The following is a 25300-nucleotide window of genomic DNA, read 5'->3' on the forward strand; positions in this document are numbered from 1 at the left end:
TTAACTTATATAAAGGTGATTTATTTTGTGAAGATATCTTAGAAAATTATTGTGTTTTAAAGAAAACATTGTCTACTGAAAATAACACGATGTAAAGAGAATCTGGACTCTTAACTTACGTGGAATATCCTCTTGAAGTCTATTTTTCCATAGTAGAGAATATAGACACAAGCTACCAAATACCTAGAAAAGATGGATGCTGTGATGTTGAGAGAAGAGGTAGAAAAGGAGAAAAGAAATCTCAGACTTTAATTTTTTCATTCAACTTTATCCACAGTTTGCATCGGTAATATACATTTAGTGTTCCATTTATTTTTAAATGCATCAGAAAATCAATTATGATAGATCTGTGACCAATACAAAGATTTCTGAATTCTTCAAAAAATTCACTTAGAAAAGTCAATAAACTAGCATTCTGTAGAGATAATTATTAAACAAATGGTAATGCATTTTTACTCCTTATTTCAATTCTAACATATCCAACATCACTTCTTTCTTGTGCCATACAGTAATAAAATTTAGCAGAAGTAGCTATCTACTACATTTTTTAGGGCCTAATAAAATATTTCAGTTTGATTAACCCTCTTCAAATCACAAATCCAATTCAAATAATTATAATCATTCTTAATTCAATAATTGATGAAGTAAAATAACTATAAAATAACCATAAAAACCCTTTAGAATAAAATTTATACTTATTTAAAAACTAATAAAAGAAATATATCAGAGCCTTGGTAAAATGTGTCCTTGGGGACTATGCTGAGAAACCGACTTAGAGGTGGTGTTGCCTTCTGGCAGTACAGTAAATAAACTAACATGATACAGCCCTCAGATGGCTCCATCTTAAATGGAATTTTGCTTTGCAGTAAAGAATGCTACAATAAGGTTCTGGTGTATCTTCCCTTTAAGGTAATAACTGACAAGTAAGTGAAATGCAATAAGGAAATGGCCTATAATTTCACTAATATTTCAATGATATGAAATAGGAAAATACTTGTAAAATAATTAACATCTAGGTTGATTATTAAGAGGACTCCTACAGCATGATAACTATGAAAGCAGTATGAATGATTGCTGTAGCTTTTACTGGTCATTTTATTTGTAACATTGTCAATTTCTACAATAAAAACTAACAACTTAAGATATTTATTTGCCATTTCTTACCTTTATTACCCAAGTTTTCACTAGGGAGATTGATTATGCCAATGAAGTTTTTTTTAGATCCAACTGAAAAATAGTAACTAATTAGCTCAAATAGTTAAAGTAATAAATTACTAATAATTTAATTTTTAAACCTTATAGTCATAAGAAGCTTTAATTCTTTAAAAGCTCCAATTTCACACTTGGGGAATGTAAAGAACACATCTGTATTCTGATGCCACAATTTAATTATATGGCTTCATGCCAACTGATCAAAACTAGTTGAGTTGTTCCTAAAACAACCCTTACTATACCATTTGGCACACTAGTTTTTACCTTTTATATATACCCTTTGAAATACCCAGGCCAACACTTTTAATAAGTTGCATCCATATTAAGAGGTAACAAGTGCAAATAATCACATATTTAAGATATGGTACTTGCTTGGCTACTACAAAAGTAATTATACTAAGTTTCTCCTATAGCAAACTGAGTTATTCATTACAGTAATGTTTTTGAAAAATTCCTGCACTACTACCAACAAATTTATCCATCTCCAAATTAAACAAGGACTTGTAACATAGTATACTTATGAAAATATTTATAGAATGGTCTTTAATTCAACATCTTGTTAATTGAGGATCATAAGATTTACAGGATCCACGGATGGCCAGATTTCAAATAAAAATCTATTCTTCAATTGCTGCTCTCTGAATCTGAATAAAACTAATGGCAGCATACTGACATAATGTTACTGAAAGTCAAAACATAAACCCAAACTTTGGCAGTTTTATCAAAATGTCCTTGATAATTAGTACTTTGCTACTTCTCAAAAACCTTACTGCTTTGTGTAACATTTTCAATACAGAAATAAAATACTCTTCAAATAATACATTTTAAAAGATGATTAAGTTTTGCAAAATTAAATAGCATAAATTAAGCATATTAACATTGGGGTTTTTTTTGACAACATGACATAACCAATTTAAGGAAAACTGCAATGGACTAAATAAAAAACCACAAATGTCACAATGTGAGGCATATTTAAATCCTCACATATTACTGACCTTACAAAATCTACTAAAATATTTTAAAGTTCCATTGATTCCATTAATACATAAAAAGAAATTGCAAAAATGCTTAAGACTAAGAGTCATCAATTACACAGGCACTTCACATGTAAACAATCTACAGTACAACTGAAAATATTTTGGCACCAACCTATAATACTAAAAGAATTTAATATAAAGCCAGAGTTCTGCATTTTCTACTCATTTTTTTCTAGAAAACTAAGACCAAAGATTGAAGAAACTGTGTATAAACTAGAATCAGAAGTGTATTAAATAACTCAAATATAGTTTTAAATCGGTAAAAAAATGATTACCTCATCCAGGTGTTTACTAGTACGCTATGATATAAAAAATTAAACCTAATGTGATTATTAAATTGAAACCACATTTTAAATTTAGTATCAATCTGGTTTTTGAAAAATAATCAAGGTTATCAACTGACTTAGTAAAAAGAGAATTTGAATTTACCAAAAACTCTTATTAAGTTAATCCAGTTTCCCCCCCAAAAGAAGTTTGGGCAATTCAAATTTAATTTTGATGTTTTAACATGAATTTTTTAAACCTAAGGCTTGACCTAATAAAATTATTTTTGACTAGACATTCTTATCATGAATTTGAGATATTTGAAATCACTTCAAATAAATGCAACTATACACTTATAATTTTGAAATGTTACATCAAGCTGTAGAAAGCTGAGATGTCTTGGTTGTAGGTAATTCAAGAAGAGCCTGAACTGTGACACCAACTTTCACAAGACCTCTCTCTTCCAAAATATGATGAGGCAAACACAGTCTTTCCTGAAAAACAAAATAAATGATATCAGAACATTTGTTTTTTAATAGTGCAGTAAAGCCTAAACAAGTCAGAACTGGATTTTAAAAATGTTTCCCGTAAAACTTCAAGTAAAAAGTACACCATTCTAATTTAGTTAAATTCTAATGTTTTAATTCTCTTATTGAGGTGTAATTCACATGTAACAATCTATTGGTTTCAGGTGTAAAACATAATGATTTGAAATATGCATAGAGTATAATGCAAAATGATCACCACAATAAGTCTAGTACCATCCATCACAATACAAAGTTAACTTTTAGGATTTACTCTCTTGGCAACTGTAAGTATACTCTACAATATTACTGACTGTAGTCACTATGCAGTACATTATCTCCAGGACTTATTTTTTAACTGAAAGTTTGTACCTCTTGAGCCCCCATCACCTGATTTCACCTACTCTCCTCTGGCAAAAACCATTCTGTTCTCTGTATCTAAAATGTACATTTTGGGGCGCCTGGGTGGCACAGCAGTTAAGCGTCTGCCTTCATGATCCTGGCGTTGTGGGATCGAGCCCCACATCAGGCTCCTCCTCTATGAGCCTGCTTCTTCCTCTCCCACTCCCCCTGCCTGTGTTCCCTCTCTCGCTGGCTGTCTCTGTCTCTGTCAAATAAATAAATAAAATCTTTAAAATAAAATAAAATAAAATAAAATAAAATAAAATAAAATGTACATTTTGTTTCATTTTGTTTGTTCATTTGGTTTTTTTAGACTCCACATGTAAGTGAAAACATACAGCATTTGTTTTTCTCTGCCTGACTTAATTTGCTTATCATAATTTCCTCAAGGTCCACCCATGTCACAAATGGCAAGATTTCATTCTTCTTATGGCTGAGTAGTATTCCACTGTATATATATACCACATCTGTATTCATTCATCAGTTGATGGACACTTAGGTTACTTCAATATCCTGGCTATTGTAAATAATGCCACAATGATCACAGAAGTGCATATATCTCTTTGAACTGGTATTTTTATTTTCTTTGGATAAACACTCAGCAGTAGAATTGCTGGATCTTACGGCATTTCTATTTTTAATTTTTTGGGGAACCTGCATACGGTTTTCTGTAGTGGCTATACCAGTTTACATTCCCACCAACAGCATATGAGGGTTCCCTTTTCTCTACATCCTCACCAACATTTTGTCTTTTTGATGATAGCCATTCTAACAGATGTGAGATGATATCTCATTGTGTAAATTCTACTTCTAAAATGGCTGTTTCAATAGATTTTAATGATATCAGATTCTATTTTACAGGTACGGGATTCTATTTTACAGGTGTTTTGATGCGAGGTTGATCTGATCCATATAATAAGTAAATATTTTAAAAGTGAGACAGTCATGCTAGATGTTCCCTAAGCTCTTCTGTTGGAGTAGAAAGAGCGCTACATTTCCAGCCAAGACATTTAATATGGACATGCAATATGAAGTACTACAGGTAATAAAATTCCCTGAGACTCAGTTTCTTTATCCTGAAGCTAGAACCATGTGAGAAACAAAGTGAATAGTCTGGTGGTAGCAGTGCTTTGTAAACTCTTCAGTCCTGTACAAAACTGACCGCTCTGGTTCATTCATTCTACCAGTTCTGAGGTTCCATGGTCTCTGATATATGAAGAGATTCAGTACTTTTTTTTATCTTAAGGTTACTTCCCTCCAGCTTCTAGTGATGTTTTGTTAGTTCCTTAGATGCTTCTTAGTTCCAGTGACCTAGAATTTGATAAGTAACAACTACCTACTCCATGTGTCATTTGATCTTCACAATTCTATAAGAAAGAAGGTTTAGAAGCAACTTTGCATTACATCTCATTAGCCTTCACTGATCTTACTCTAACAGTCTTTCTTTTTTTTCTTCTTTTTTGTGAGTAATCTCTACTCCCAACGTGGGGCTCAAACTCATGGCCCCAAGATCAAGTGCCACATGCTCTACCGACTGAGCCAGCCGGGTGCTTGTCTTCTAACATTCTTAATGTTTTCAAGGGTTCTGTCCTCACCCCTTCTCTTTTATACTATATCCTCTCTTTGGTATTCTCAAAGCTTTATCAAAACTGCAAGGGTTAACTGAAGGTTTGCATGCATGTGTATACCAACAAATAAATTTGGTAGCTATTTCTGAAGAAAAACGATGCAGCCCACTGCTTCAGTTGGGACACACATTCATCTCAGGAAAATAGCTAGTAAGGGATAGAGTGAATGGCAAACAGACCATCTACAGGACGCATCTGGTTTATAACTGTATTATACTTGGTTAGCACAGTATTTTACAAATCTAGAAACATTACATTTTTTAAATTTTTTATTTATTTGAAAGGGAGGGAGGCAGAGGGAGAGGGAAAGAAAGAATCCCAAGCAGACTCCCTGCTGAGCGGGGAGTCCCATGCAGGCCTCTATATCAGGACTGAAATCATGACCTGAGCTGAAATCAAGAGTCAGTTGTTTAACTGACTGAGCCACCCAGCAGTCCCAAAATATTATTTTTTTAATCCACTGTTTCTTTTTTTTAAAGATTTTATTTATTTATTTGAGAGAGAGAGCAAGCAAGCACAAGCAGGGGGAGCATCAGGCAGACAAAGAGGGAGAAGCAGGCTCCCCACTGAGCAGGGAGTCCGACCCTGGGATCATAACCTGACCTGAAGGCAGACACTTAACCAAGTGAGCCACCCAGATGCCCCTAAATCCACTGTTTCTTGAAACATGGGAAGCCTTGGCAAGTCTGGGCTCCTATTCCCAAATAGTAACAACTATATCTTCTATCCTGATGACTTTCAAACCTTTATTTCCTGCCATGATCTCTCTACTGAGCTCTGGATACAAATATGAACTTGATATAGCCAAATGAATGTTCAACAAACATATCAAAATCAATGTATCCACAGCAGAATTATTCCATCACTAAATTAACTTGTCCTTTTACATTATACCACAGCCAGTAATACACTATTCAATCTCTCTCAACATAAACCTGAGAATCATAATAATCTTTTTTCTTTCATAATAATCTTTTCTTTCTTCCTTATTCCCATAAACCATTCACCAAATACTACTGGTAAAACCCCATCTATCAGAAGCATTCTCAAAAGCTATCTTCTTATCTCCATTTTTACAACAATATTTGTTGCGCTCCTAACGTTTTGCTTATTTATTCAAATAACCACTGAAATGTCAGAAAAGAAAGTAAGGTTTCAAATCAATGACCTCAGCCTCCACCTTAGAAGATGGAAAAAGAACAAATCAAACCAATGGCAAGCAGAAAGAAAGAACAAATGAAGTTGAGAGAGGAAAACAATAAAATAAAACCCAGAAAAAATATCAGTGAAACCAAACATTAGTTCATTGAGAAAATTTCTAAAAATTCATAAACCTCTACCTGGGTTAATCAGAAAAAGAGAAAATACATAATTTACCAATATCAGGAATAAGAGAAATAACATCACAGGAGATTCTACAAATACTAAGTTGATAATAAGGGGACATTATAAGCAACTTTATAAGAATAAGAAATAAACAAATTCTTTGAAGGATAGTATACCGAAGCTTGTGCAAGAAGACATAGAAAACCAGAACAGCCCTGTATCTATTAAAGAAATTAAAATTGTAGTTAAAAACATCCCCACAACGAAAACCCTTGGCCCAGATGGATTCATTAAAGAATTTGACTAAATATTTTAAAAGGAAATAATATCAACTCTACACAAAATCTTCAGGAAAAGTGAAGAATAGGGAATATTTCCTAAGCTATTCCATGATATCAACATTATCTTGACAGTAAAAGTCAGGCAAAGATATTAAAATAAAAGAAAACTAAAGACCAATATCCCCATGAACATAGATGTAAAAAGTCTAAACAAAATTTTAGCAAACTGAATTCAACAATATAAAAACAACAAAATCTATGATGACCAAGGTTTATCCCAGGAATCCAGGTTTGAGTTAATATTTTAAAATCAACCAAGCTAAGCCACAATATTGTGAAAGAAAAAGGATGTTATCATCTCAGTAGTTGTAGAAGAAGCATTTGACAATATTCAACATCCACTACTGATAAGAACTCTCAGTAACTAGGAACAGAAAGGAATTTTCTCAACCTGATACAGTTCACCTCTAAAAAAAACCAACAGCTAACATTTGCAAATCATAGATCTCATAAAGTACTTATATATGGATTATATTAAAAACACCTAAAACTCAATAACAAAAAGTGAATATTCCAATTAACAAATGGGCAAAGGATTTGAAAAGATATTTCTCCAAAGAATATATACAAATGTCAATAACCACATGAAAATATGTCCAACATCATTAGCCATTAGGAAATGTTAATTAAAACCACAATGAGATACCTACCAGTTCAAACCACTAGGATGGTTAAAATCAAAAAAGTAAACAATAATTATTTTTGATGAGAATGTGGACAAATTAGAATCCTCAAACACTGCTGGGGGAAATGTAAATTGAAAAAAATTTGGCAGTTCCTCAAAGATAAACACAGAGTGACCATATAACCTAGCAATTCCACTCCCAGGTATATAACAAAGAAAGCTGTAACAAGTGTGTCAAAACAAAATTTGTTCATGACTGTTCACAGCAGCATTACTGATAATAAACGATGAGTGAAATCAGCCCAAATGTCCATCAACTTATGAATTACAAATAAAATGTGGTATTTACATACAATAAAATACTCAAAGAATTTAAGTACTGCTTTATGCTACAACATGGATGAACCTTGAAAACCTTATACAAAATGAAAAAAGCAGACACAAACGATCCCATATTGTATGACTTCATTTATATGTAATGTCTAGAATAGGCAAATCCATAGAGACAGAATGGTGGGGGAAATGGGAAGGGAGACTACTAATGGGTAAGAGGTTTCTGGGGTGATAAAAATATTCTAGGGGAGGAGCTAAGATGGCAGAGTATGAGGCTTGCCTCATTACTGGAACACAGCTAGATAAATATCAAATCATTCTGAATACCCAAGAAATCGATCTGAGGACTGAAAAAATGCACAACCAGAGGGAGAGAGGAGGCCACATCATGGAAGATCAGAGGTGCGGAGGCGAGGTTTGGGGGAGAAAAGAATCTTGAGTGCTGCAGGAGGAAGAAGCCCTGGTCACAGAGAGAGGTGAGAGAGAGAGGAGCACACAGGGGATCACACAAGGAAAATAATTCCCCAAAGCCACTGACAGGGAAAAGGAGAGAGGCTGATTCTGGGGACTTGGTGCAATCAGTGGGGCTCAAATACTGGCGTTTTAGAGGTCTGTGGCATGGCTGGTATAAAGCCTTGAGGGTGCTGCACTGCTACTGTAGAGAACACAAGCAGCTAACCCGGGGGCAGACTGCGTAATCTGTGGTTCCCCTTCTTGGAGCACATCTAAGAGAGGTGGCATTGCCTCTTCAAGGACAAAGGAGCAGACAGGCATCATTTCCCTTCCCTGCCCCTCAGCACTGAGACACCTGATGAGGGCAGCTAACCAGGACACTGGCCCTTCAGTGCGCTTTGCTCCAAACCCCACACTCCTGCACTCTGGTGCAACTGCCCTTCTGGGTCAAACCCGCATCAAACCTAGCCCAGCGAGACCCTCCCCCAGAAGACCAGCACAGGTCCCCCCCACACCTGGTCCCTACAGTTTGGAGGATTAAAACTCAGTTGACCTGGCTAGGACAGAGTCCAAAGTACACTGCGCTGCTCCAGGAAGGCAAGCAACCCGGACACAGTGTGAAAACAGCAATCTGAAAAACACCTAGGGCACATGAAGGAAATTATTCACTCTTCTCTGAGGTCTTCCCTGAGAACAGCAAGAACTCCCCTCACCTCTCTGGGGACAAAGGAGCTGGCTGGTGCCATTTCATGCCCCCACCCCTCCACATAAACTAACTTCAGTAAGCAGCACAGTGCCAACAATGGTTGCCTAAATTGCTTACACCAAGCCCCATCATCATGTGCTCTTCTGGTACTGCTTTTCTAGGACAAGTGTGCCTGAGAACCCAGAGCAGTACAGGCCCCTCCCCCAGAAGACCAGCACAAACCCCCCACATACACCATATCTACTGACCATAAAACTCTGCAAAGCTTCAGCTCTAGTGGAAATAGCATCAGGTCTCTTTTAACAAGCAGACCAGAACACACCTAGTTAAAACTCGCCACACTCTGGCCAAGGTCCAAATATACTCCCCACTGCAAGCAAGGAGAAACTCTGCAGAGGACTGATTTGAGGGAGAGAGCAGCCATAACACAGTAGCAGACTGCCCGCAGCATATACCAGAGACACTTCCTGAAGAGCCAGGCCCTGGACATTATATGACCTCTTTTTCATAAACCCTTTCATCTCAGAAGCAGGAAAGATAATAGGCTTTCCTAATACAGAGACCTAGACAAAATGCCAAGATGGAAGATTTCATCACAAAAGAATGAACAAGAAAAGGTCAGGGCCAGGGATCTAATTAAAACAGATATTAAGTAATATGCCTGATCCAGAATATAAAACAACAATTATAAGGATACTAGCTGGGCTTGAGAAAAGCATAGAAGACATCAGGAAGACCCTTACTGCAGAGGAAAAGAGCTTAAAACCAGTGAGGCCAAAATGAAAAATGAAATAACTGAGATTCGAAACATATGGGTGTAATTACCACAAGGATAGAAGAAGCAGAGGAACAAAACAAGTGATATATAAGACAGAATTATGAAAAATAACGACACTGATCAAAATAAGGTAAGAAAGGGGCGCCTGGGTGGCTCAGTCGTTAAGCGTCTGCCTTTGGCTCAGGGTGTGATCCCGGCGTTCTGGGATCAAGCCCCACATCAGGCTCCTCTGCTGGAAGCCTGCTTCTTCTTCTCCCACTCCCCCTGCTTGTGTTCCCCCTCTCGCTGGCTATCTCTATCTCTGTCAAATGAATAAATAAAATCTTTTAAAAAAAAATAAGGTAAGAAAAATCTTGGATCACGAAAGTATATTAAGGAAACTCAGTGACTCCATGAAACGTAATAATAATCATATCATAGGAGTCCAAAAAGGAGAGAAAAAGGGGCAGAAGGTTTATTTGAGTAAATTATACCTGAAAACTTCCCTAATCTGGGGAAGGAAACAGACCGAGGAGGCACAGAGAACTCCTATCAAAATCAACAAAAGCTGAGGTGCGTGGGTGGCTCAAGCATCCAACTCTTGGTTTCAGCTCAGATCATAATGGCAGGGTCATGAGATTGAGCCCCCCATTGGGCTCCATGCTCAGCACGGAGTCTGCTGGAGGTTCTCTCCTGCTCCCTCTACTCTCCCTCAGGAAGATAGATAGATAGATAGATAGATAGATAGATAGATAGATAAATAAATACAATCCAAATAAACAAACAAAATCCTTTTTAAAAAATCAACGAAAGCAAGCCAACACCAAGCCATATCGTAGTTAAATTTGTGAAATATAGAGATAAAGTAAAAATCCTAAAAGAACCAAGACAAATTAAGTCCCTAACTTATAAGGAAAGACAAATAAAGTTAACAGAAGATGTCTCCACAGAAACTTGGCAGGCCAGAAGAAAGTGACATGATATATTCAAAGTGCTGAATGGGAAAAATCTGCAGCAAAGAATATTCTATCCAGCAAGGCTATCAATCAAAATAGAAGGAGAGATAGAGTTTCCTAGAAAAACAAAAACTAGGTGTTGGTGACCACTAAGCCAGCCCTTCAAGAAACATTAAAGGGGGGGCGCGCCTGGGTAGCGCAGTCGTTAAGCGTCTGCCTTCAGCTCAGGGCGTGATCCTGGCGTTCCGGGATCGAGTCCCACATCAGGCTCCTCCGCTGGGAGCCTGCTTCTTCCTCTCCTACTCCCCCTGCTGTGTTCCCTCTCTCGCTGGCTGTCTCTCTGTCACATAAATAAATAAAAATCTTTTAAAAAAAGAAAAAAAGAAACATTAAAGGGGATTCTGGAGTGGAAAACAAAGACAAAAAGCAATAAAGACAAGAAAGGAACAGAGAAAATCTCCAGAAACAATGACAAAACAAGTAATAAAATTGTACTAAATTCATATCTATCAACAATTGCTCTGAATGTAAATGGACTAAAAGCTCCAATCAAAAGACAGAGGGTGTCAGAATGAATAAAAAACAACACCCATCTATATGCTGCCTACCAGAAACTCATTTTAAACCTAAAGACACCTACAGACTGAAGGTGAGGGGATGCAGAAACACTGAACATGCTAATGGATGCCAAAAGAAAGCAGGAGTAGCAATACTTACATCAGAAAAACTAAATTTTAAACCAAAGACTGTAACATGAGACGAAGAAGGGAATTATAATAAAGGGGTCGATCCAACCAGATCTACAATTGTAAATATTTATGCCCCCACCTTGGGAACACCCAAATATGCAAAACAGTTAATAACAAATATAAAGGAACTCATTGGTAATAATAAAATAATAATAGAGGACTTTAACACCCCACTTACAGCAATAGACACATTATCTAAACAGAAACTCAACAAGGAAACAATGCCTTTGAATGACCCAACGGAACAGAGGGACTTAAGAGATATATCCAGAACATTTCATCCTAAAGCAGAATACACTCTCTTTTCAAGTGCAAACTGGAAATTCTCCAGAATAGATCATATACTAGGTCACAAATCAGGCCTCAACAAGTACAAAGTGATGGACATTGAGGCTCCTGGGTGGTTCAGCTGGTTAAGCATCTGCCTTCAGCTCAGGTCATGATCCCAGGGTCCTAGGATGGCCCTGCATAAGGCTCCCTGCTCAGAGGGGAGTCTGCTTCTCCCTCTGCCTCCCTCCCCACCAGACTGTGCTCATGCCCATGCTCTCTATTAAATAAAATCTTAAAAAAAAAAAAAAAAAAAAAAGACTGACATCATACCACGCCGATTTTCAGACCACAACACTATGAAAGTTGAAGTCAACCACAAGAACAAATTTGGAAGGAACACAAATACATGGAAGATAAAGAACATCCTACTGAAGAATGAATGCTCAACCAGAAAAATTTAAAAAGAAATTTAAAAAAACACAAGGAAACAAATGAAAATAAAAACATAATGGTTCAAAACCTTTAGGATGCAGCAAAAGTGGTCATTAAGAGGGAAAAGAGGGAAGTATGTGGCATACAGGCCTTCTTCAAGAAGCAAGAAAAATCTCAAATACGCAACCTAATGCTACAGCCTAAGAAGCTAGGGGGAAAAAAAACACAAATGAAGCCTAAAGCAAGCAGACGGGCAGATGGGAAATAATAAATATTAGAGCAGAAATAAATGATATAGAAACTAAAAAAACAATAGAAGAGATCAATGAACCCAGGAGCTGATTCTCTGAAAAAACTTAATAAAACTGATAAACCCTTAGCCAGACTTATCAAAAAGAAAAGAGTCTTCAGGAAGCCTGGGTGGCTCAGTCGGTGAAGTACCTGCCTTCAGCTCAGGTCATTTCCTGGGATCAAGTCCCATATCAGGCTCCTTGCTCAGCGGGGAGCCTGCTTCTCCCTCTGACTGCCACTCCCCCTGTTTGTTTTCTCTCTCTCTCTCTCTCTCCCTAACAAATAAATAAAATCTTTAAAAAAAGAGAGAAAGGACACAAATAAATAAAATCATGAATGAGAGCGAAGAAATCACAACCAACACCACAGAAATACAAACAATTATGAGAGAATATTATAAAAAATTTTCCAACAAACTGGGTAATCTGGAAGAAATGGATAAATTCCTAGAAATACATAAACTACCAAAACTGAAACAGGATAAAACAGAACACTTGAACAAACCAATAACCACCAAAGAAATTGAATCAGTGACCAAAATCTCCCAACAAATAAAAACCCAGGGCCAGATGGCCTCACAAGCAAATTCTAACAAATATTTAAAGACTTAATACCTATTCTTCTCAAACTATTCCAAAAAATAGAAATGGAAGGAAAGCTTTCAAAATCATTCTACAAAGCCAGCATTATGTTGATTCTAAAACCAGACTAAAAACCCACATAAAAAGAGAACTACAGGCCAATATCCCTGATAAAAAATTCTCAACAAAATACTAGCAAATCAAATCCAACAGTACATTAAAAGAATCATTTCCCAGGATCAAGTGTAATTTATTCTTGGGTTGCAAGAGTGGTTCAATATTAGCAAATCAATCAATGTGATATACCACATTAATAAAAGAAAGGATAAGAACCATATGATCCTGTCAAAAGGTAAAGAAAAAAACATTTGACAAAGTAAACAATAAAACATTGATGAAAGGAATTGAATATGACACAAAGAAATGGAAAAGCAGTGCATGCTCATGGACTGGAAGAAAAAATATTGTTAAAATGTCCATACTACCCAAAGCGATCCACACATTCAATGCAATCCCTATCAAAATACCACCAGCACTTTTCACAGAGCTAGAACAAACAATCCTAACATTTGTATGGAACCAGAAAAGACCCCAAATAGCCAAAGCAATCTTGAAAAAGAAAAGCAAAGTTGGAGGCATCACCATTCCAGACATTAAGTTATATTACAAATCTGTAGTGATCAAAACGGTATGATACTCCACACAAAAACAGAAACATAGATCGATGGAACAGAATAGAAAACCCAGAAATGGACCCACAACTATATGGTCAACTAATCTTCGACAGGAAGAAAGAATATCCAATGGAAAAAAGACAATCTCTTCAATAAATGGTATTGTGAAAACTGGACTGCAACATGCAAAGGAATGAAACGTGACCACTTTCTTACACCAAACACAAAATTCAAAATGTAATAAAGACCTAAATGTGAGACAGGAAACCATCAAAATCCTAGAGGAGAATACAAGCAGTAACCACTTTGACGTTGGCGGTAGCAACTTCTTACCAGATACGTGCCCTGAGGACAGGAAAACAAAAGCAAAAATAAACTATTGGGACTTCAAGATAAAAAGCTTCTGAACAGCGAAGGAAACTACAAAAAAAAAAAGCAAGAGGCAGCCTTCGGAATGGGAGAAGATATTTGCAAAAGACTTATCTGGCAAAAAGTTAGTATCCAAAATCTATAAAGAACTATCAAACTCACCCAAAAAAGAAGTAATTCAGTTAAAAAATGGGCAGAAGACATTAGCAGACATTTCTCCAAAGAAGACATCAAGATAGATAGCTAACAGACACATGAAAAGATGCTTAACATCACTCATCGTTAAGGAAATACAAATCAAAACCACAATGAGCTATGACTTCACACCTGTCAGAATGATTAAAATTAACAACAGGAAACAACAGATGTTGGTGAGGATGTGGAGAAAGGGGAACCCTCTAATACTGTTGGTGGGAATGCAAACTGGTGCAGCCACTCTGGAAAACAGTATGGAAGTTCCTCAAAAAGTTAAAAATAAAGAGTTAAAAATAAAAGAACTCTAAAATAGTACTAGCCTACAATCCAGCAATTGTACAACTAAGTATTTACCCAAATGATACAAAAATACTGATTTGAAGGGATACATGCACCTCAATTTTTATAGCAGCATTATCAACAATAGCCAAATTATGGACAAAGCCCAAATGTTCATCCACTGATGAATGGACAAAGTGGTATACACAATGGAATATTACTCAGCCATAAAAAAAGAATGAAATCTTGCCATTTGCAAAGATATAGATGGAGCTTGGGAGTATTATGGTATGCAAAATAAGTCAGGCATAGAAAGACAAATACCGTATGTTTTCACTCACATATGGAATTTAAGAAACGTAAAATGAACAAAGGGGAGAAAAGAGAGAGGCAAAAAGGACTGTTAACTATAGAGAACACACTGAGGGTTGCTGGAGAGGAGGTGCACAGGGGCATGGGTATTAAGGAGGGCACATGTTGTGATAAGCACTGGGTGTTGTATGTAAGTCATGAATCACTAAATCCTACACCTGAAACTAATAATACACTGTATGTTAACTGACTGGAATTTAAATAAAAACTTGGAAGGAAAAGAATATTCTAAACTTAGATTGTTGTGACTGTTGCCCAACTCTGTGACTATACAACAAACCACTGAACTATATACTTTTTATCAGTGAATTTTACAGTATGTTAATTAAATTTCAGTAATGTTAAAAAAAAAAAAAATCAATGTGTGTGCCCAATCCCAGGTCTAAAAAAAAGAGGACTTCCATCCATATCTTTCAACATACACAAACATTAACTAAAATTTGATCATAGACGTAAATGTAAAACTTAGAATTATAAAACTTCTAGGGATGCCTGGGTGGCTCAGTCATTTAAGCGTTTGCCTTCGGCTCAGGTCATAATCCTGGGGTCCTGGGATCTAGTCCCACATCGGGCTCCCTACTTGTGGGTAGCCTGCTTCTCCCTCTCTTACCCGTTCATGCCCTCTCTCGCTATCTCTCTCTCTCAAATAAATAAATAAAATCTTAATAAAAAGGAAAAGATTATAAAACTTTTAGAAATGAACACAGGAGAAAACGTCTGTGACCTTGAGTTATGCAAGGATTTCTTTCGTTTGAAACCAAAAGCAGAATTTTTTAAAATGATAAATTTTACTTCAAAAAATATAGAACTTCTGCTTTTTGAAAGATACTATAATGAAAATGAAAAGACAAGCCAAAGACTTATGCTATAATATTTGTAATTCACACATCTGATAAAGGACTCTGTCCATTTTTTGTAGAGAAATCTCAATCTCAATGACAAGAAAACAACCCAATTAAAAAACAGATAATAGATTAGAACACATCATAAATGAAGTCATACAAATGGCAAATAAGCCCTTGAACAAATGATCAACATCATTAGTCTTGAGGGAAATGCAAATTAAAACCACACTGACAAACCAGTACATACCTATTAGAATGGCAAAAACTAAAAAAAGACAAAAACACTGACTATATTAAATCCTTGTTGAGAACGTAGAGGAACTAAAACACTCATACACTACTGATAGGAATATAAAATGGTACAACCACTTTGGGAAACAGTATTACACTTTCTTATAATGTTAAGTACACACTGACCATATATTCCAGTCATTCCACTCCTGGATAGTCACCCCAAATTGAAGAATGTATATATCTGAAGACATGTATATAAACGTTCATAGCTGTCTTATTTGTCTAAGTGGTCCCCTAAAACTGGAAACAAACCAAAAGGCTATCAACAGGTCAATGGACCAACAAACTGTCATATAGTCATACAATGAAATACTACTCAGCAATAAAAAGGAATGACCTGTTTATACATGCAACACGGATGAGTCTTAAAAACAATTATACTGAGTGAAAAAAGCCAGAAAATAATCATACATACTCTATCATTCCATTTATATACAACTCTAAATAGTAAATGCAACAGGAGGTGAGCTAAGATAGTGGAGGAGTAGGGGACCCCTTTTTCAGCCGGTCCCGAGTCGAGCTGGATAAGTACGAGACCAGCCTGAACATCCACGGAATCAGCCTGAGATGCAGGAAGATGCATCTTGATCTCTACAAATGAACATCTCCAGCGCTGAGGATTGAGGTACGAAGCGGGGAGCCGTGAAACCGCGCACAGATATCGGAAGATAAACAGAAGGGGGAGGGAGCCACCACGTTGGGGCGCCAGGAAGCGGTAGCCACCTGCACGGGGGAGCGGGCTGACTGGCGGACGGCACCCGCGAGAGAGCGGACTGAGACCGTGAGCCGGGAGCGCTCGCCACCAGACTTCTCACGGAACTCCGGAACTCCGGTGCGCTCACTGGAACCAGACTGAGACCAGGAGCTCCGGAGCGCGCGCGGGGCGGCTGTCGGTATTAGAAACACAAAGGACAGAGATGAGCTGGCCCTGGAAGTGAGGGCTAGGACGCCGGGTGTGGGGCGCACATCCCGGGACTCTGCAGGGTTGAGCAGCACCAACAGAAACAGAGTTAAAGTGGCCAGAACATTAGTAGAGAATGGGCCGCGATCCCTCTGTTCTGAGACAGAGGCTGAAATTCGGCCGCTGCTGCTCTAACTCTCAGAAGAGGCACAGCAAACCGCCAGGGAAAGCTGCCAGAGAACAAAAGCCTAGAAATACCGGCTCAGAGAGTGCCCATCCCCATCCCCCCTCGCAGGGGACACGGAGACTCTACCCAAACAGGGTTGCCTGAGTATCGGCGCGGCAGGCCCCTCCCCCAGAACACAGAAGGCAGGCTGAAAAATCAAGAAGCCCACATCCCTAAGATCCCTATAAAACAAGGGCACACGGCCTGGGTCCCGGTCAATAATTTGGGCTCTGGACAACCCCGCAACCTCTCCTCATCAGAATGATGAGAAGGAGAAGTACCCCCAGCAAAGAAAAGACAATGACTCTGTGGCCTTTGCCACAGAACTAATGGATATGGATATAACCAAACTATCAGAAATGGAATTCAGAGTAACAATGGTAAAATTGATGTGTAGACTTGAAAAAAATATTAACGAAAATGTTAATGAGAATATAGAATCTCTAAGGGCGGAAATGAGAGCAAATTTGGCAGAAATTAAAAATTCTATGAGCCAAATGCAGTCAAAACTAGAGGCTCTGACGGCCAGTGTGAATGAGGCAGAAGTACGAATCGGCGAATTGAAGGATGGGTTTCTAGAAGAAAAAGCTAAAATAGAATCTGGACTCACAAAAATCCACGCACAGGAATGTAGGTTACGGGAGAATACTGACTCAATGAAACGTTCCAATGTCAGAATCATCGGCATCCCTGAGGGGGTGGAGAAAAACAGAGGTCTAGAAGAGATATTTGAACAAATTGTAGCAGAAAACTTCCCTAATCTAGCAAAGGAAACAAACATTTGTGTCCAAGAGGCAGAGAAGACCCCTCCCAAGTTCAACCACGACAAACCTACGCCACGTCACGTCATAGTGCATTTCACAAATATTAGATCCAAGGATACAGTAATGAAAGCGGCCAGGGCAAAGAAATTTCTCACGTAGCAAAGCAAAGGTATCAGAATTACGTCAGACTTGTCTACACAGACCTGGAATGAGAGAAACGGTTGGGGGGGGCATTTTTAAAGCTTTTTCAGAGAAAAACATGCAGCCAGGGATCCTTTATCCAGCAAGGCTGTCATTCAGAATTGATGGAGAAATAAAGACCTTCCAGAATCACCAGTCATTGACCAATTTCATAACCACGAAACCAGCCCTACAGGAGATATTAAGGGGGGTTGTATAAAAGTAAAAAGGCCCCAAGAGTGATACAGAACAGGAAGTCACAATCTACAGAAACAAAGACTTTACTGGCAACATGGCATCATTAAAATCATATCTCTCAATAATCAGTCTCAATGTAAATGGCCTAAATGCTCCCATAAAATGCCACCGGGTTGCAGATTGTATAAGAAGACATGACCCATCCATTTGCTGTCTACAAGAGACTCATTATAAACCTAAAGATACATTCAGACTGAAAGTAAAGGGATGGAATACCATCTTTCACACCAATGGACCTCAAAAGAAAGCTGGGGTAGCAATTCCCATATCAGACAGATTGGATTTCAAACTAAAAACTATAGTTAGAGACACAGAAGGGCATTATATTATTCTTAAAGGATGTATCCAACAGGTGGATATGACAATTATAAATATATATGCCCCCAACAGGGGAGCAGCAAGATACACAAGCCAACTCTTAACCACAATAGAGACATATAGATAAAAATACGTTAATAGTAGGGGACCTCAACACTCCACTATCAGCAATAGACAGATCACCTAAGCAAGAAATCAGCAAAGAAACAAGAGCTTTGAATGCCATACTCGACGAATTGGACCTCATAGATATATATAGAACACTACACCCCAGAACCAAAGAATACTCATTCTATTCTAATGCCCATGGAACATTCTCAAGAATAGACCATGTTCTGGGACACAAAACAGGTCTCAACCGATACCAAACTGAAATTATTCCCTGCATATTCTCAGACCACAACGCTTTGAAATTTGAACTCAAACACAAGGAAAAATTTGGAAGAAACTCAAACACTTGGAGACTAAGAACCATCCTGCTCAGGAATGATTTGATAAACCAGGAAATCAAAAATCAATTTAAACAATTTATGGAGACCAACAAGAATGAAAACACAATGGTCCAAAACCTATGGGATACTGCAAAGGCAGTCCTAAGGGAGAAATACATAGCCATCCAAGCCTCACTCAAAAGAAGAGAAAATTCTAAAATGCAGTTTTTATATTCTCACCTCAAGAAGCTGGAACAGCAACAGAGGGACAGGCCTAATCCACGCACGAGGAAGCAGTTGACCAAGATTAGAGCAGAAATCAATGAATTAGAAACCAGGAGTACAATAGAGCAGATCAACAGAACTAGAAGCTGGTTCTTTGAAAGAATTAACAAAATTGACAGACCACTGGTAAGACCTATCCAAAAGAATAGAGAAAGGACCCAAATTAATAAAATTATGAATGAAAAGGGAGAGGTCACAACCAACACCAATGAAATTGGAAGGATTATTAGAAACTTTTATCAACAGCTTTATGCCAATAAATTAAGCAATCTGGAAGAGACGGAGGACTTCCTGGAAACCTATAAACTACCAAGAATGAAACAGGAAGAAATTGATTTTTTAAACAGGCCAATTAATTATGAAGAGATTGAAACAGTGATAAGCAACCTTCCAAAAAACAAAACTCCAGGCCCGGATGGTTTTCCTGGGGAATTCTACCAAACATTCAAAGAAGAAATAATACCTATTCTCCTAAAGCTATTTCAAAAAATAGAAACAGAAGGAAAGCTACCAAACTCATTCTATGAGGCCAATATTACCTTGATCCCCAAACCAGGCAAAGACCCCAACAAAAAGGAGAATTATAGACCGATTTTCCTAATGAATACGGATGCCAAAATCCTCAAAAAGATCCTGGCTAATAGAATCCAACTATACATTACAAGGATTATCCATCATGACCAAGTGGGATTCATCCCTGGGATGCAGGGTTGGTACAGCATTCGCAAATCTATCAGTGTCTTAGATTTTATCCAGAAACAAAAATTCAGAAATCATATGATTCTCTCAATAGATGCAGAAAAAGCATTTGACAAAATACAGCATCCTTTCCTGTGTAGGAATAGATGGTACATTTCTCAATCTCATAAAAGCCATCTATGAAAAGCCTACAGCAAATATCATTCTCAACGGGGACAAGCTGGAAGCCTTTCCCTTAAGATCAGGAACACGACAAGGATGCCCACTCTCGCCACTATTATTCAACATAGTACTAGAAGTCCTTGCAACAGCATTCAGACAACAAAAAGGGATCAAAGGTATCCAAATCGGCAAAGAAGAAGTCAAACTGTCTTCTCTTCGCAGATGACATGATACTCTATATGGAAAACCCAAAAGAAGCCACTCCCAAACTACTAGAAGTTATAGAGCAATTCAGTAATGTGGCGGGATACAAAATCAATGCTCAGAAATCAGTTGCATTTCTATACACGAACAATGAGGCTGAAGAAAGAGAAATCAGGGAATCCATCCCATTTACAATAGCACCAAAAACCATACGTTACCTTGGAATTAACTTAACCAGAGATGTAAAGGACCTATATTCTAGAAACTATAAATCACTCTTGAAAGACATTGAGGAAGACATAAAAAGATGGAAAAATATTCCATGCTCATGTATCAGAAGAATTAAAATTGTTAAAAATGTCCATGCTACCCAGAGCAATCTACACTTTCAATGCTATCCCGATCAAAATACCGAGGACATTTTTCAAAAAACTGGAACAAACAGTCCTTAAATTTGTATGGAAACAGAAAAGGCCCCCAATCGCCAAGGAACTGTTGAAAAGGAAAAACAAAGCTGGGGGCATCACAATGCCGGATTTCTAGCTGTACTACAAAGCTGTGATCACAAAGACAGCATGGTACTGGCACAAAAACAGACACACAGACCAATGGAACAGAATAGAGAGCCCAGAAATGGACCCTTGGCTCTTTGGGCAACTAATCTTTGATAAAGCAGGAAAAAACATCCGGTGGAAAAAAGACAGTCTCTTCAATAAATGGTGCTGGGAAAATTGGACAGCTACATGCAAAAGAGTGAAACTTGACCACTCTCTCACACCATACACAAGGATAAACTCCAAATGGATGAAAGACTTCGATGTGAGACAGGAATCCATCAAAATCCTAGAGGAGAACATAGGCAGCAACCTCTAGGACATCGGCCAAAGCAATCTTTTTCATGACGCATCTCCAAAGGCAAGAGAAACAAAAGATAAAATGAACTTGTGGGACTTCATCAAGATAAAAAGCTTCTGCACAGCCAAGGAAACAGTCAGAAAAACTAAGAGGCAGCCCACGGAATGGGAGAATATATTTGCAAATGATACTACAGATAAAAGACTGGTATCCAAGATCTACAAAGAACTTCTCAAACTCAACATGTGAGAAACAAACCAATCAGAAAATGGGCAGAAGATATGAACAGACGCTTTTCCAATGAAGACATACAAATGGCTAACAGACACATGAAAAAGTGTTCAAAATCATTAGCCATCAGGGAAATTCAAATCAAAACCACACTAAGACACCACCTTACGCCAGTTAGAATGGCAAAAATTGACAAGGCAAGAAACAACAATTGCTGGAGAGGATGTGGCGAAAGGGGATCCCTCCTACATTGCTGGTGGGAATGCAAGTTGGTACAGCCACTCTGGAAAACAGTGTGGAGGTCCCTTCAAAAGTTAAAAATTGAGCTACCCTATGACCCAGCCATTGCACTACTGGGTATTTACCCCAAAGATACAGACGTAGTGAAGGGAAGGGCCATATGCACCCCAATGTTCATAGCAGCATTGTCCACAATAGCTAAATCATGGAAGGAGCCGAGATGCCCTTCAACAGATGACTGGATTAAGAAGATGTGGTCCATCTATACAATGGAATATTACTCAGCTATCAAAAAGAATGATGTCTCAAACATGGACGGCACTGGAGGAGATAATGCTAAGTGAAATAAGTCAAGCAGAGAAAGACAATTATATGATTTCTCTCATCTATGGAACATAAGAACTAGGAAGATTGGTAGGGGAAGAAAGGGATAAAGAAAGGGGGGGTAATCAGAAGGGGGAATGAAGCATGAGAGACTATGTACTCTGAGAAACAAACTGAGAAACAAACTGAGGGCTTCAGAGGGGACGGGGGTGGGGAATGGGATAGGCTGGTGATGGGTAGTAAGGAGGGCACGTATTGCATGGTGCACTGGGTGTTATACGCAACTAATGAATCATCGAACTTTACATCAAAAACCAGAGATGTACTGCATGGTGACTAACATAATAAAAAAACATTAAAAAAAAAGATATAAATATATCAAATCAACACACCGTACAACAAAGTTACACAACATTATGTGTCAATTATATCTCAATAAGAATAAATTTTTAAAATAAAAGGGAAAAGTATAACTATATTGTGATCTGCTAACAACACCATGTCCTCTCAACAGTCAATCATCTTAACGTTAGGCCTAAAATGTTTTCTAAAAAAGCAATATTTTAATTATTTGCTTTTATTATACAGTTACAATATTGCTTTAATTGTCAATTTTATAGTACTGCAATTATTATGTGAAACATAAGCCAATTCCTACAAATTTCTGACAAAGTTTATCCCATGAAATATCATAATATGTTACTAAGATTTCCAATTTGCCATTTTAAATAAAGTTTAAAACGCAGTTAACAAGGGCACTTGGGTGGCTAAGTCGGTTAAGCACCTGCCTTTGTTTTTTTTTTTTGTTTTTTTTTTTTAATGATTTTTTATTATATTATGTTAGTCACCATACAGTACATCCCCGGTTTCCGATGTAAGCCTCGATGATTCATTAGTTGTGTATAACACCCAGTGCACCATGCAATACGTGCCCTCCTTACTACCCATCACCGGTCTATCCCATTCCCCCACCCCCCTCCCCTCTGAAGTCCTCAGTTTGTTTCTCATAGTCCATAGTCTCTCATGTTTCATTCCCCCTTCTGATTACCCCCCCTTTCTTTATCCCTTTCTTCCCCTACCGATCATCCTAGTTCTTATGTTCCATAGATGAGAGAAATCATATGATAGTTGTCTTTCTCTGCTTGACTTATTTCACTTAGCATTATCTCCTCCAGTGCCGTCCATGTTGCAGCAAATGTTGAGAACTCGTTCTTTCTGATAGCTGAGTAATATTCCATTGTATATATGGACCACAACTTCTTAATCCAGTCATCTGTTGAAGGGCATCTCGGCTCCTTCCACGATTTAGCTATTGTGGACATTGCTGCTATGAACATTGGGGTGCATATAGCCCTTCTCTTCACTACGTCTGTATCTTTGGGGTAAATACCCAGTAGAAGCACCTCCCTTTGGCTCAGGTCATGATCTCCAGGTCCTGGGATCAAGCCCCGCACTGGGCTCCCTGCTCAGCAGAGAGCCTGCTTCTCCATCTCCCTCTACCCCGCTGCTCTGTTCGTACTCTGTCTCACTATCTCAAATAAATAAAATATTTTTTAAAAATTAAAAACATTTTAAAAAGTAAAACATAGTTAACACTGAATGCTCATCTTCCAATCAGAGTCTACCCAAAGATTTACAATGGAGTCCAAATGTCTGTCAGCAGGAAAAATGAAAGTAGCAATTGCATCACGATCAAGTTTTAATATAGCCACTATGTCATGTTTATTCAATGATATGTATGATTACAGAATTTTTCCATATACGTAGCTGTTTTATAAATGACTTTAAAAGCAGCTTAAGCACATTCATTAGATAACTGCTACGGTTAAAGCTGGAACTCAGTAAAACGTACCAAAGGAAGGTATTCATTTTCATGTTCAGAAAGCATTATTCATCTGATTGTGAAGAACTCCAGTATGCACATAATAAATTAATATTTAAATGATCATTTTGTTAGAAAAGTAACAGTTACCTGTGATACACCCAACTTTTTACAAGCATCAAGAAAATTTTCTACATTTCTTCGACATTTTGCCATGCTCAGTTTAGGCTGTAAAGGAAAAGGAAAAAGGCATTTTTTCAGGCATATTTATACAGAAATTTACCAATATAAAACTTAATTTTATTGAGGTATATTATTTAAAGAAGGTTTCAAGAAGCTTTACCTTTCTTTAGAGAACTAACAAACTACAGACAAAACTTACCACTGCTGGTGATGGCACGTGAATACTAGCTACAGAGCGTGGCCTTATGTGATTGGCTAAATGGCAAAGAACAACCCCATCCATCAGTGCAGCTCCAATGTCATCAGGCAAAATTACTTTTAACCTGGACTCGAGATTCTATAAAGAAACAGGTATAAATCACAGATATTTTATGTAAATATATATGCTATAAATTTATATTACTAATCATTATATACTCCAAATTTTAAAAAGCTTTGCAAATAAAATTCAGATATCTTGCTAATTTTCCAAGTTAAATCCATATCCATTTCTACAAAGCAGATCTGTAAGGTCAAGCTTACTTACATTGCGAAGTTGTCGTATTTGCTCTCGTTCTTCCCGTAGATGTTCCATTTTTCTTCTCATTGTAAATCCTGGATCTGCTGCCCCATATTCCTGGCGAGATGAGCGGCTAAAAGCTATAAAAACAGAAATTTCCTAGCTTATCACAAGGCTAATAAGAAGACTCAACCAGCGGTGAGAAAAGAGGCATGATAAAAAAGAATCAGTACAAAACTACATAAAACACTATTACTTATTAATACATTCTAAATATTTTTTATAGAATATAATTGAAATCTATTTATCTGCACAATTGAAAGCAACAGGGAAGACAACTGTAACGGTTTCTACCACCTATACGTGTTCTTATTTAAACATACGTTATTAGAAACTTATGATCCAGGTTAAAAATTATTGAACATAAATCAGCCTTTATTACCTTTAAAGAAAAAGGAAATTATTCTTGAAGGTCAATACAGTTATTCAGGAATAAAAACTATAATTCAATACCTTGCCAAGTAACATGGATCCATTTTCTTTTGGGTTTGCCAAATGCGAAAAGATCCCTTTTTAAAACCACAATATAATGGAGTGCTATAATTTCAAACAGTGTTTGGTCTGCTGGCAGAGTGGTCATTCTAATAGCAGTCACAGTAGAGTAGAAATAAGACTGCAGTATATCTAAGGCAAAAAGCTGAGGTTTCAGGAGCTTGAAGGTAAAGAGGAAGAAAGAAATGGGGAATGGGAATTGGAAAGACAAATAAGGTTAAGAGAAAATTACTTTTAGGAGAGGGGAAAGA

At 37.5% G+C, this 25300-nt stretch overlaps 1 protein-coding gene across 2 annotated transcripts in view; it reads right to left on the bottom strand.

Annotated features, from left to right (window-relative positions):
* Positions 1–252: 252 nt before the first annotated feature.
* Positions 253–25300, bottom strand: part of LRCH2 (leucine rich repeats and calponin homology domain containing 2) — a 108692-nt gene continuing 83644 nt past the window's right edge. For both annotated transcript variants that reach the window (XM_026478860.4, XM_026478858.4), the window contains 4 exons: positions 24525–24637; positions 24198–24335; positions 23966–24043; positions 253–3007 (listed from right to left, as the gene is read on the bottom strand). In XM_026478860.4, the coding sequence (XP_026334645.1) occupies positions 2888–3007; positions 23966–24043; positions 24198–24335; positions 24525–24637 (449 nt within the window). In that variant the 3' untranslated portion in view covers positions 253–2887. The remainder of the gene's footprint in view (positions 3008–23965; positions 24044–24197; positions 24336–24524; positions 24638–25300) is intronic.

Source organism: Ursus arctos, chromosome X, assembly GCF_023065955.2.
Source record: "Ursus arctos isolate Adak ecotype North America chromosome X, UrsArc2.0, whole genome shotgun sequence".
Lineage (NCBI taxonomy): Eukaryota > Metazoa > Chordata > Mammalia > Carnivora > Ursidae > Ursus > Ursus arctos.